The sequence below is a fragment of the Phalaenopsis equestris genome, unplaced genomic scaffold (assembly GCF_001263595.1).
Source record: "Phalaenopsis equestris unplaced genomic scaffold, ASM126359v1 Scaffold000094, whole genome shotgun sequence".
In the NCBI taxonomy this organism is placed as follows: Eukaryota; Viridiplantae; Streptophyta; class Magnoliopsida; order Asparagales; family Orchidaceae; genus Phalaenopsis; species Phalaenopsis equestris.
This window is the reverse complement of record NW_018164536.1, coordinates 4,089,520-4,104,501: the sequence shown is the minus strand read 5'-3', so window position 1 is coordinate 4,104,501 and position 14,982 is coordinate 4,089,520. Positions and strand designations below refer to the sequence as shown.

At 36.3% G+C, this 14,982-nt stretch overlaps 1 protein-coding gene across 2 annotated transcripts in view; it reads left to right on the top strand.

Annotated features, from left to right (window-relative positions):
• Positions 1-3,655: 3,655 nt before the first annotated feature.
• Positions 3,656-14,982, top strand: part of LOC110020259 (L-ascorbate oxidase-like) — a 33,261-nt gene continuing 21,934 nt past the window's right edge. The window contains exons 1-4 of one of the 2 annotated variants that reach the window (XM_020718298.1): positions 3,656-4,405; positions 5,146-5,229; positions 5,577-5,777; positions 6,493-6,681. In XM_020718298.1, coding sequence (XP_020573957.1) covers positions 4,136-4,405; positions 5,146-5,229; positions 5,577-5,777; positions 6,493-6,681 — 744 coding nt within the window. In that variant the 5' untranslated portion in view covers positions 3,656-4,135. Of the gene's footprint in view, positions 4,406-5,145; positions 5,239-5,564; positions 5,778-6,492; positions 6,682-14,982 lie in introns of both variants that reach the window. The other variant, XM_020718297.1, reaches the window with a different exon arrangement.

Sequence of the window (14,982 nt, the reverse complement as noted above, 5' to 3'; positions counted from 1 at the left end):
AAGATGATGGTCTAGGTATAATAAATTAATCTTTTATATATATATATATATATATATAGTTTGCAGATACATAAGAGCTGAATTTGCAGAAGCCCACAACAAATTTGGGGATATTACATAATAATATCTAAATTTTGACTATATATGAAACTGTTACTTACATTCACTTTTCAAACACACATCCAAAAATTCATATTTATAACAAAACCTTACCCATATTTTGCATTTTTGTCAAATTTTTAGTAGCATGCACAATTACATCAGTTTAGTAATTTAAAAAAAAAACACAATATGGATACCAAATTTTATTTTTTTTTGGGTATTAACTGATTCATGAAATAACTATTTTTTGAAAGTTTATTATACATACATATACGAATATACATACATACATATACATATATACATACATATACGAATATACATACATACATATACATATATACATACATACACACACACACACACACACATATACATATATACATACATATACGAATATACATACATACACACACACACACACACACACACACACAGAGAGAGAGACACACACACACACACACACAGAGCTGGCAATCAATATGTGAAAGGTCTTTTCATTGCATTAATTGTGGATTTTAGGATTTAGGAGAAGTGGGTTTTGGTGAGTGCTTGTTTCGCTTTACAACTGTGTTCTTAATTTTATAGCTTTTTGACTTTTGTGAAGGGAGGACTAAGCGTGGAATGTTTATGATTTTTTAATTTTAATTTTAGTTATTCTATTGTCAAGTCTTCAAACTTTGAGATTATTATGGTGGATTGGTTTAAGAAGAAATGATCAAAATTCTTGAGAATTAAATGTTGGCAGTGTTAGAAATTATAAGAGTTGAATTTGAATCTGTCATATAAATCACACCCAAATAATATAGCGTAGATAGAAGATAGAGAGCACAATAAAGAACTGCTCTTTGAAGAATGATTGATCAACACTTATTGTATGACCCCCTATTTATAGGTAATGAAGTATAAAGTGAAAAATTACATATTTTCCCATGCTTTTATGAGAGCGTTATATAAGATATTTTAGGTATAAAAATTAAATGAGCCTATGACTCGGCAATCCAATCACTTGGCTGGCTAAGATCTTTAGTCCTCAAATTAAGGCATCCTACCGTCCAACAAACGACCGTGTGATTAAAATCGACCGACACACAATTGCGAGATATTCAATCTACAAACCATGCCTAAAATCCAAACCGACAAAGGTGCATGCAAAAGCATTTGATCGCAATCTTGTCGGTCAACCCACTTTTACTACGGGGAGCGAAATCTCCCATTTGATCGGACGACTCAACCGATCGACATTTACTTCAGGAGGTGCGGTTGTTGATCAGCCGGTCTTCTGAACCATCCAAATTCAAACAGGCCGACCAGCTACGACCAGCTAATTACCACCATACTGCATAAAGAACGTTTTCTATAATTGTTCCCTCTTTCTATAATTATACAAATACAATCCTATAAATAGGAGGTAAGAGGACAAATAAAAGTACATCTCTCTAGACTAACTACAGAGTAAACTCAACTTATTCTACTATCTCTCTATTCTCTACTTCTTCCTTCAGTTCAAACTCTCGAGACATGTTCACAAAGGACAACGTAGAATTCAACAACATAAAAAATACCACTACCACTAACAATTTAAAAGCTTTCATGCAGAAATTTTAATATCAAAGTGTTAAAAATGTAAATATCAAAGTTTTGAGTGTTTAGATATATATATATAGAATAACTAGGAAATATTCACGTAAATTTTCCAAAAAGGAAACAGTACAGTGAGCATCTTAGTTATAGCAAAATAAAAACGTAGCTTTAAAAAAAAATTAAAATTAAATCAGAACCAAATTAACAATAGATGCGAGGAAATGAAATACAAATAAAACTCAAATTATCTCCAAACTCTGGTCTTATACATGATCCTTGTATTCTAATAATCTCACAAATTTAATGCAAGTTTAGTTAATTTTGGGCTTTTATGCAAACAAAGAAGAGAATCATTATTCACAAAGAATATAACACAACAAATTCAGCCACAAATCATGAGCAAATTTAGAAGCCTTGACAGCATAGTTTTTCTCACATCTTGCATCAAATCCAAAACTAAAAATAAGAATTTCCATACATACAACTCTATTCTTATGTATTGACATATCTAATACCTAAACTTTATTTTTTGCATACATACCACCCTACACATCCATGAGAAGGCCTATTTCAGTTTTTAAAAGTTAATATAATGATCCTTGTGATTAAGATGTAAAAAAAAAAAAAAAGAAATTTTGAATGTTGCATATATAAATACATAAGAATTGAGTGATATATATATAAATGGATTCAATTTTTTTTCCAAGAGAATTTGGTTGTCTTTATGTAATCTCTCCTTCCTTTACTTAAAGACCTCCTCTTAGTTTTGTCCCACATCAAGATGTTGAGTAAAATTTCATTAAGAATCCACTACAAATGTAAAAATTAATGGGAGAAAATCAGCAATTTTTAGGTTTGCATTGTTGTAACAACCACGAAACAAAAAGATTTTACTTTTTTTCGTTCCTCTAAAAAAGTTTAAAATTTAAAAAAAAGCTGAATTTTCAAAAGTTAATTTGAGCCAAAATTAAAGCTCAAACACGAGCTTAACTCAAACAAATGATTTTGAATCTAGTTGTACACAAATAGACTATTCACGAGCTATTTCAAACACGAACCAAACACAAACAAGCAATGGGCTCGCTTCCTTCACTTTTGATGTGATGTGAAATACACAAGGGGCATAAATATAAAAAGTAAAATTTGAAATGTTATATATGTGTAAATAGATAGGAATTATGGGATAATGTAAGAAAATGAAATATATGATCAATATAATAATGCAGCGGAGGCGACCTGTTTTTGACCTAATCATAACAGATTTTGCCCATATTTCAACCACCCCACTGAAAAGAACACAATCTCAAACTCTCAACAACTCTGCCGTCAAATTCATGGAAGTAAGAAAAGTCTCAACAACTGAGTCTGATAGAATTAAATTGGCCTTCAGAGGCTTAGGCTTCAACTTCTGGCTGTTCTCTAATGACACTTGCAGAAAAAATTGCACAGCAAAAATACCACATAAGCATTGGTTGGCTCCTACTGAAGATGCTTTATTAGTTATTAAAAATGGAATATATATATATATATATATATATATATATAAAAAAAAAGAGAATCGGTATTTGGTCCAACGGGCACCAAATAACACTTCCCTATTTGGGTTGAAACCCATGTGTGCTTTAATTGATCCGAAGAGCCCACGCCACGGGATTCGAACCCCCGACCCGAGGGACTTACGTCAGAGGCCGCACCAATGAGTCGAGACGTGGAGCACACACACACGGACCAAAATAAAAAAATAAAAAAACAAAAGAAAGATTTACTTATATATATATACCACACAATTCCTTTGTATTTACATATATAACACATATAAGCCACCTTACATAGGCATGAAAAGGTGCATTTCACCTTTTTAAAAGTTAAAAAATTGATATTTTTTATGTGAAATGAAAATTTTGGGTGATACAAACATAAAATTAAAATATAGATGTTAGATATATAAATACAAAAGTATTGAGTGGTATGTATGTAAATGCCCCAAAATTAAAATCGTTAATTTTGGCATATAATGATCCAGGAAGAAGGCCTAAAGAGAAAATGGTCATGTGATTATCCATAAAACCATCTTAGAAATGTATGGGTTTGGTAAACCAATTTCTTTTCAGATTCTATATCGATGAGAGCTTTTGAAGTGCGTTATGCCTACATATTTCCTAATATTATATTTCAGCATAGCCGTTGGATTCAGTACATATATGGTCATTTTGAAAATAAACGGCTCAAATCAACATGCTTAAGAAAAAGAAATATATGCAAAAACGAAAAACATATGTACCACCTATGCACAAAAGTTGAGCACATAGCAAAATAAATGCTAAAAAGAAAAGAAAAAAGCCTTATTTTGCGAAGAAATAACCATACCTCCTTTCTTCAGGAGATCATTCTGCACTATAAATACTCCACTAAGCTTCCAATGCTCTTCAGCTTAAGATAAGAGTTGAGTATGGGGAAGAGGCTTCTTTTATACCTGCTCATTGGCTGCGCCATGGCTGCTAACATGGAGGAGTCTATGGCTGTGAAGGTGAGGCATTATAAGTTTGAGGTGGCATATATTTATTGGTCGCCAGACTGCGAGGAGAAGATGATGATGGGAATCAATGGGTTCTTTCCTGGGCCGACTATCCGTGCAAAGGCGGGGGACACGATAGTTGTCGAGCTTAAGAACAGCCTGCCCACCGAAGGCGTCGTCATCCACTGGCATGGTGTCAAGCAAGTATGGTTATGTGGTTTAAATGAATATGCTTGCCTCACTTGTGATCTTTGTTAATGCTCGAATAATATATACAAAATTTTATAGATTTGTAAGAATAAAAAATTTTCTCAAATATTTTATTGATTGTGAAGAGGTCATAGGGTATGTTATTTACAAAAAGGAAGAAGAAGAAATATAGATAAGGATGGCACAAGATTAGATTTAAGAAAAAAAAGATTACATACAGAAACTACATGAACGCTCAAATTGAAGAAATTTATAGGTTGGAGTCAAACCCTGCTTCTTTTTATTTTTATATTTTTATATTTTATAAAAAACCCTGATACTTTGGAAAACCAATAAGCTGACTGCTTCAGCTAATCTGAAAATTACATTCTCTTATGATTGAAGAATCGAAGTTTTAACTACAATATAAGCTATTCTATGTTTCTACCATTTTTATATGTACAATAAATGTTTTTTTATTTTTCTAGCATTTAAATAAGTAGATCATTGCATTAGCAGCAGAGAGTTAGGGTGTCCTTAGAACATCGGCATAGAATTTTGTTTAAAGATGTCATTTTCAAGAGACTAAACAATATCTGTGCCATGAAAGTCTTCTCCTGAAGCTAGCTCTTTTTCTTTCTTTTGACATTCTCATTACAACTAACGCAGCCACTATAAAAGAAAATCTCACCAACCTGCCACTAATTTAAAAAAGTAAAACTATAGTTTTTCAGCTTTACCAATGATGTTTTCAGCTTGGAACACCTTGGGCCGACGGAACAGCATCAATATCACAGTGTGCAATCAACCCGGATGAAACTTTTGTATATAGATTTCAAGTAGACAAGGTAATAGAATAATTCAGTCATGAAAACTTTACATACATAGCACAAAATTCTAATGTATTTACATATCTATACTAACACCTAAACTTTCATAGTTACAGACAACACACAAATTTTTAATATCACAATAAAAATAATACTATTACCACTTTTTAAACATGAAATATACATTTTCATGCATAGATTTAAGGCACCAAAGTGTTATGTACGAAAATATGAAGTTAAGTGTCAGAAGTGTAAATACATAAGAATTGTATGCTATGTATGTAAATTTCCCTTCATTCATTAATTACAACTATAATTAAATTAATAAAAAAAAGCATGTATAGGCTGGAACATACTTCTACCACGGGCACTACGGCATGCAGAGGTCGGCAGGGCTCTATGGCTCGCTCATAGTGGACGTGGCGGACGGCGAGGAAGAGCCCTTCTACTATGATGGGGAGCACAATGTCCTCTTAAGCGACTGGTGGCACGAAAGCGTCCACGCCCAGATGTTGGGCCTCTCCTCCATACCCTTTCGTTGGGTTGGAGAACCGCAAGTAAGCATGGAAAGCTTATAATTACTTAGAGCTAGGGACCATTCTGCTAAAAAGAGCACAATAATGAGAATATCACGGGGTGATTATGCACTTATAATTACTAATCACATCTTACATGGCAATAAGGATAGGCTGTGATAAAAAAAAAAAATAATAAAACCATTGAAGGAAATGGAGCACTCATGTAACTTCACACAAAAATTTTGTTTTTTGCTTGTGTTTGTTTTTTTTTTAACATAATTGTTTGGTATGCTTTTTTCGTGTTTTTATTTATTTAGTTATAAAAATAAATTAACATATTTTTCGAAACACTTAAACAACATTAAGGTGTTTTAAGAGTTTTTAAAAACAGTCATAACTTTAATTAAATAACCAAACATGTTTTGTTTTAAATCAAAATATAAATAAAACAAAACAAGACAAAAACAAAACAAATAGAAAATATGAAACAAAAGTGATCCCAAATGGCCCCATAATGTTTTCTAGTTATTATAAAAAGAAAGAGCAACTTTACCATGTACCTTCTAAAGATTTCTATTGTAAGCTTTAGTTGTTATCTTCAGAGACACTATGGCAAATAACATCAACTTTCAATAACTACAAAAGATAAGAAAATGGAAAGAGGAGGGGAGAGATAATAAAATAAATAAATAAATAAAATCTCTTCATGGTAGAGTTTAACAAGCTATTTTTGAATTAATTCTTATGGCTGCAGGCGATATTGATCAATGGCAGAGGCCAATACAACTGCTCTCTTGCAGCGCACCTCACTGAAGGAACAAGCTCATATAAAATTACAAATAAGCAGTGCGCTCCTGTTGTGCTCCAAGTCCACCCAAACAAGACTTACAGACTGAGGATTTCCAGCGTAACTTCACTATCTTCTCTCAATCTGGCGGTTGGGGTAAGCAAATTAATTATTCATAATATAGAGTTTTTAAAGAGTTATAAGTAGAATAGAAGCGTTGAAATAACAGAAAAAAAAAGGGAAAAAAGTTGCTGAGCACCATGTGCTCTGTTGCCCAGGCAGCTATTGGCTTCCACATCATCATCCAAAAAGTGTGGTCTACTAAGAGAGGCCCCACACCACTGTTCAAATTGAATTATTTAATTTTTTTTTTCTATTGAGATAAAACTGAGTTTGCATGTAGTCCATATTTTAAAATCAGCTCGCAAGTATATTTTATTTTTTAAGTGTTTTAGTTGAACACTAAAAAAAAGGAAGAATTAAATACTAGCACTCAATTCTCATGTACTTAATACCTAACATCTAAACTTAAATTTTTACATACATATCACTGTTGACCAAAAAAAAAAAAAAAACCCTGACCTGCTGCTCCCTCAAGAGTATCCTAACCTTTCCTGCACTTATTTACTAGAAAACGCATGCACTAGAAAAACTGCACGGAGAGTCATAAGAAATTTTCTCCTCCCTGCTCCAACCGTTGAGCTTAGGGCTCTGAATTTAGCTCGAAGATTGTTAATTGCTTGAAAATTGATTCGAATTTTGGCTCGGATCGAAATAAATGAGCGGGGCTCGGATCGAAATATTCGAATTTTGGCTCGGATCGAAATAAATGAGCGGAGCTACAAGCCAAAATTTTGGATTGAGTTTTTTTGGTTCGATCCAAGCTCGGCTCAAAATCGAATGATTAACAGCCCTAGTGATTTTAAGACTGTGAATTTAGAGAATTTAGTTCAAATATCGTTTATCACTTGAAAATCGATTCCAATTTTAGCTCGAATTGAGATTGAATCAAAATAAACAAGTCGACCTACTAGCTAAAACTTTGGATCGAATTTTTTGAGAAAAATTTGATCCGACCTCAGATCGGCTCAAAATCGAATCCTTAACAACCCTAGTTAAGTGACGCTCTTATCGTCACATCCTCTTCACTCAAAACCCTCATTGTCGCCTCCTTTATCCTGATCAATACCATCGCGGTATACTCGCGGTTGTAAGCATGTAGGAAAGCAACTGTGGTGTATGCGCCGAAATTTTTAGCACGAATCACAAAGCGATCCGACGACTAAAGATGATGACTCAACAATCAAAGCATTGAAGTTCAAGGAGCTTGATCCGAACCAGTCATCTGAAGACCAACAACTCGATTAAGTCAATCAACCTTCAGTACTGATGGATCCAGCCAGCGAACTTCTTTACAGATCCAACTGCCGAGGCTTCCTAAAAGGCTGACCGATAGCGACTAGCTGACTGATCTACCTCGACAGAAGTGACGATTAAGCGGCCTGTCTCTTCGGCCAACCGAGCCAAAGAACGACGGTGATCCACCAATCGTTGTTGTACCACATTCCAATTATAATGTAAATCTGGTATTACTTAGCACATTAATTGTATTAAAGACAATTTCCATAACTGTCCCCCATTTTCATAACTACGTAAGCAGGCACCTATAAATAGGGAGCCTAGCGATGAATAAAGGAACTTCTTCCCTCAACTCCTCTCCACATAATTCTGCCTGCACTGCGCTCTCTCTCTCTCTCTCCTTCGCTCAGCTCTAACTCATGGGACGTGTGTTCGCAAAAGACAATTTGGGATTCAACACCCGAAAATGGGGTGCAGTGAGCGTGAACATGCCACAAACAAGAAGCAGAGCAAATTACGATGGAGAATCCTCACAGAGAAACATGAATCTATAGAATTCAATAGAGAGACGTTGCGTCGCGACATACAGAAGGAGGTCAAAGCGTTGCGAGCGGAAATAACGAACCGGTTTGAGAATCTTCGGGCAAACATGACTCAACAAAACAACCAAACGCCGCCCTTGGAGGGAGAGTCTCGGAGAACTCATCCCCATAGAGCTCACCTCGACGATCCGCCAATGCCCAATGGTCAAGCAGGTGGTCGACCAATTGAAGGGCCGAGGGACTCTCAACTGGCAAACAATGCAACATCTACACCGGTTGTCCAACATCGGGCCGACCGAGTGGGAGAACTCACCAGGCCAGCTGCAGGCAACGCTTTCTCCCGCAAAATCCTGGGAAACCGTACCCCTGGCGAAGCTGAGAATTCCTCACTTCGATCTTTATAAAAGGAAGAGTGACCCAGCCGACCATTTAGCTTCTTTCGAGTAATCGGTTGGAGTCCTGCAGATCGATGACGCCATGAAATGTCGGCTTTTTTTTAAAATGTTGAAGAGGTCGTGCTCTGGTGGTTTAACAACTACTCAGATGGAATCATCCCATCCTTCTTCGAGTTCCGAAAGCTCTTCCTAGCACATTTTGCTAATGTGCAGAAGCCAATGAAGGATATAGAAACTCTACTCCAGATCAAGTAGGGAGAGAACAAAAACTTGTGATATTATATCACTCGCTTCTAGAAAGAATTGTTGGAGGTATAAAACCTGGAACCGCTCATCCCTCGGACCGCTCTGAAGCAGGGAATCTGTAGCAAGTGATTCAGGTAAGACCTGAACCTACAAAAACCAATAACCATCGTGGAAGTCTAGGAGTTGGCTAATGGCCACATTGTGGCAGAGGAAGACCTTATAGACTCCTCAGAAACCAAATTGAAGTCGTCCGACTGTTGATCGCTTAAGCGAAAGGGTCGAGATGACGGGAAGAGGTCGAAAGGCGATCGAGCCCCCGACAGTCGGTCGATTGACAATCCTTGCTCTTGCGAAAAGAAGCTTTGGGCATAGTTGTGTTGACCGTCGCGTTGGGGGGAGTGAGAAAAACAGTTCACCAACACGGAGAACTTTCTAGTGGTGGAATCTCCACCGACTTGGAATGTGATCTTTGGTCGATGACTAGTGATTGAACACTCCGTGCAAACTGTGAATTTGATGCAGTACACAGAGACCTACTGATACAAACTCTCCACGCACACTGGGATGTCTTCGCATGGACAGTCGTGGAGATGACTATAATTCTGATTGACGTAGCAAATCATCGGTTCCATATAGGCTTGTTCACTCAACCAGCGCAACAGAAACTCCGATCAACTGCAAGAACTTTGGTCGAAGCAAAGCAGCAAAAGTTCAGAATCTAAGGGAGGCAAGCCACATCCGAGAGGTGCAGTTTCCCACCTGGCTCGTAAAAATAGTAATGGTGCGGAAGCCCAACGACAAAAGGAGAATGTGTGTCGACTTCACTAATCTCAATACTGTGTCCGAAAGATAACTACCCCCTACCAATGATCGACACTCTGGTGGATGTAGTGGTCGGTTACACATTAATGAGCTTCAACGCATTCTCAAGCTACCATCAAATAAACATTCATCCGACTGACGTAGAATAAACCTCCATCATTGCCATGCAGAAGTGTTTTGTATGAGTGTAATGCCCTTCGAGCTAAAAAATGTTGGGCGACGTACCAATGCCTCATGGATGTAATTTTTTTGAATCAGAAAAGAAAAATATTGAGGTGTATGTGGATGATGTCTTAGTAAAGATTAAATCGACCGAACAACATATAAAAGAGCTAAGAGAAACTTTTAAAACCCTTACGAAATTCAACATGAAGCAAAATCCTTCTAAATGTACCTTTGGGGCATCGATCGGAAAATTCCTTGGCTTTCTGCTGACAGCCAACTGGTTAAAATCCAATCTAGAGAAGGTTCGAGCAATCTTGGACATGTCTTCCCCTCGGAATACTAAAAAAATACAAAAGCTAATCGGACAAGTAGAGGGACTTAGCGCTTCATTTCAAAGTCTGGCGACAAATGCATGGCATTCTTCACGGCACTATGAAAAAAATCAACATTTTCAAAGAACAGCCGATTGTGAGTCAACATTCAAAAGCCTAAAAGACACCCTAGCATTACACCGCTACTCCAAAGTCCGAAACCGGCAGAAGAGTTGCCACAATACTAGGAGTCAGATGAGGGGCGGTCAACTCAATTTTGGTCAGAGAAGATGCAAAAAAACAATTCCCGGTGTATTACACTACCTAGGTTCTCCAAGGCACCAAAACCAAGAACCCGATTATGGAGAAACTAACATTTGTATTGATTATTTCTTCTCGCAGGCTCCAGCCATATTTTAAGGCGCATCAGATTCGAGTCTTCATGGATCACTCGTTGAAGTCCGTGAGTGCACTCAATCGAAACATTCTGGTAAGTTGTTAAAGTGGGCGGTGGGACTAAGCAAATATGACATCAGGTATGTACCTCGGGCAGCCATCAAGGTGCAGGCGATCACTGATTTCTTAGCAGACTTCTTCGTGGCAGCAGAACCATGCAAAGGAAACACAACCAACGACAAAACCTGGATCTTGCACGTCGCCGGGGCGTACAAACAGGTGATTGCCGACTGAGACAAAAACTGAGCAATCCGACCGGAGAGCATGTCTATCAATCCGTCTTAGTAGAGTTCAAGGTTACCAATAACTAAGCAGAGTATGAGGCGTTGATCGTTGGGCTTATGAGATAGGCGCTTGCGGATTTGCTAGAGAAGTTGGACTCCCTATTGATGATCAATCAAGTTAACGGGGAATTTGAGGTCTGAGATGCACAATTGACTAAGTACTTTTCCAAGGCAAAAAAAGGGATCAAGAGATTCAAAAACTTTCGAGTAGAACATGTGGGTCATGAGGAAAACCACATGGCTAATATTCTATCCCAATGCGTCAGTTTGGGTGGCACCACGCAAAGACTCAGAGTCTGTTTGGGGCAGCTGCAGCTTATCCAGCTTCTGCTGATAAGCAGCTTATCCTGATAATCTGCTGATGATCAGCTGATCCGGATAAGCTGTCTGGTTGTTTGGTTGGCGCTTATGAAAAATAGCTGATTCTGAAAAATTGACCATTCTGCCCCTGTTCTGAATAAGCAGTTTGGTTGTTTGGTTAGTGTGTTTTATAAACAGCTTATTTCGAATTTTTATTATAATTAAATGAATAATTTGTGCAGCAGAATTTGTTTTTTTCTCAACAAAACTAAAGATCAGTGTTGAGAGCAGAAAATACCAAAAAGATCATTTATATTTATATAACTAAAACATATCTGATCACATCAAACGAATATGTTACACATACAAAAGTCATATGAACCTACACATACTACTACAAAGTATAATAAGAGCCCATATTTTGTAACGTTTTCTTATCATAATTTCATAACTCCTGTCTAAAAACTGAAATGACTGTTAATTAAAATACAGAAGTAGGAAATAGGATGACCAGAAATTGCCAATCAACAAAATAGATTCTGGTTATGAGTTTAATTTCATTACAGATTGGTCGTATGTAATAAGGTTATGAGAATGAAATTTATTCATAAAAACCATCCTTAATGAGGAACTGGATGCATGTACTAGCCCTCCCAGTCAATGCCTAAGAAATTATTATTCTGCGTGAATGACCTGGAATCTTTTCTGGAGCAGAGCATAGTAGTTCAATGATGAAAATTTACATGCATAGCACCCAATTCTACTGTACTTACATATCTAACACCTAAACATGAGAATCCTCCAAATTAAAATTTGTAATTTTACATTATTACTGAGGCACAGCAATTGGTTGTGAATTACAGAGAATTAGACCGCATTGAGATCTACATACGCAGCACACAGTTCTTATGTATTTAAATACCTGATAATGTTAACTTTACATTATTACTGAGGCACAGCAATTGGTTGTGAATTACAGAGAATTAGACCGCATTGAGATCTACATACGCAGCACACAGTTCTTATGTATTTAAATATCACACTCCTAAACTTTATATTTACATACATAGCACTCGATGTTTTAAACCAATGCATGAAAAGCTGAATTTCACTTTTAAAAAGTCTTAATAATGCTATTTTTTTATGTGATATTAAAGATTTGAGTGATATTTGAGTAAATATGAAAGTTCAGGTGTGAGATATGTACATATAGAAGAATTTTGTGATATGTATGCATACGGCCCGATAAAAAAAAATCTAGTTTCCAACATATGCATTGATGAACTAACATGATTTGGAAATCAACATTTGCTAAGCATAAAAGAGAGCAAAAAAAGATTTGCATAGAATAGAATTAATGCATCATGTAGCACAGAGTTCTTATGTAATATGCATGATCCAAATTAGAGAACTCCAACCTCAAATATTATGGAGCAGGAAAGTGCACAGTGAAGCTTAATCACAGAGAATGAATTGACAACCACTCTTATGGACAACTAAAACATTCTAAGCAGATCTCACTAACAAAGATCAATTTATTGTAGACAAGTACGTCCTTTCAGGAACATTTCTTCTATACGAAGGCTAAATTTTGAATCAAACTCCAGTCTAAGCTGCGACTGATTCCACAGAAAAGAATGCAAAGATGAAAGAAATGAAAGAATTTCACATTCCAGGCTTCCAGCAAAAACAAAAAAGAAACCAAAAACTGCTCCACTGTAGCATCCTATGTTGGAAGAAAAATCAGGTTAGCTATAGGTTAGACAATATAAATATATAATTTCCCAACTGAACCCAAAAAAAGGCGCATTAAAAGATCTGCACTAAATATCTGCATTAAAAGATGCCAACGTAAAATTTCTGCACCAATGCTAAATATCTATATAGGTTAGACAATATAAAGATATAATTTCCCAACTGAACCCAAAAAAAAGGCACAATGCCGTTGCATTCTACTGAAGAAAGAGCTCAATTGGCATAGATATGAAAGGGAAATAAGATATGTAATACGCAGTAACTGGTACATATATATTAAGCTAATTCAACAAGAATTGGATGAAAAACTAAAGAATGGCAACGCTGCATAACTATTTGCCAACCTTTGGAGAACTATTTGGCAACGCTGGAAAATTAACAAAAATAGAGATCACAAATTTCCTCTCTAAGACATTCCAAACAATTGCCTTCAAAATTAACAACTAGAGCTTATCATGAACTCTTAAATTACTATATTAGAGGATGCCAATGCTAAATATCTGCATTAAAAGATGCCAATGTAAAATTTCTGCAGCTCATCATAGTGTGGAATAAGAAATATTTCTCGAGTGAAATTGTGTAGAAATCTTGTGGACCTTGCTGGATCAATATACATTTAGACTTTTAAAAGTAAAATACACCTTCTCATGCACATTTATTTAAAAATTGAACTATAGGTGTTAGATATGTAAAATTCAAATCTTTCTGATTTCATTTTTTACTCATTCAAAACTTATTGCCTGTTTCAGTCGATCACATTCATTGTTTTCAATCACCATTCATATTAAGGAGGCACACAATTCTTATGTTTTAACAGACCTCACTCCTAGAATTTCATATTTACATTCACAGTGCTTTGGCACTATAAACCTATGCATGAGAAGGTGTAATTCAATTTTAAAAAGTGGTAATTATGCTACTTTTGATGTGATATTTATGATTTAAGTGCTACGAGTGTAAATATGAAACTTTAGCTGTGAGATATGCATTGAATAAGAAATTTGTGCTTTCCTTTTAAATGCCCCTTCTATGAAAAGTTTTTTTGCTTTTCAATTAACAACTAATATTTTTTCCATTTAAACTAGAGTAGAAACCAATACTGTTGTGATAAACAAGCGTCAAAACCGTTACACACAAACTAACAAAACAAGACAAGATGTATTTTATGCCTTTGCTGATATCATGACCGACTGATATCATCTGCTATTTGTTCTCTTAAGGTCGCCATCTCTGATGCACCTTCACCCTCTCGAGTGCATGCAGCTTCTGAACCAAACTCTTCATGTATTGAACGTCCCACATGATATTCAAATGCTTCAGGTGGGATTTGAACTGAATCATCTTCTACAATGGCAAACTCCGTATCCGATCTGGAAGGGTGGCGTCGGATGAAATTGTGTAGCGCCATTGTCGCAACAACGATTTGTACTTGCTTTGGAAAAGGGTATGACGGCATATCCCGTAATATGACCCATTTCTTCTTCCACACTCCGAATGCTCTTTCAATTACGCCGCGCAATGAAGAGTGTCTTTTGTTAAAAGCCTCTTTTTTGCCTCGTGCGACACCACTAGATCTTTCAAAATCCGGAATGTGGTACTTCGTATCTGGGTAGGGCTTCAGATATCCCCTTTGCAATGGATATCCAGCATCAACCAGATAGTATTTACCCAGAGGTGGATGAGGAAATCCATGTCTGAAGTTTCTGGTTGCGAACTTGAAAACACGACTATCGTGAGCACTTCCTTCCCATCCAGCCATGACAAAAGTAAAGCACATATTGAAATCACATACGGCCATAACATTTTGTGTTGGGGCGCCGCA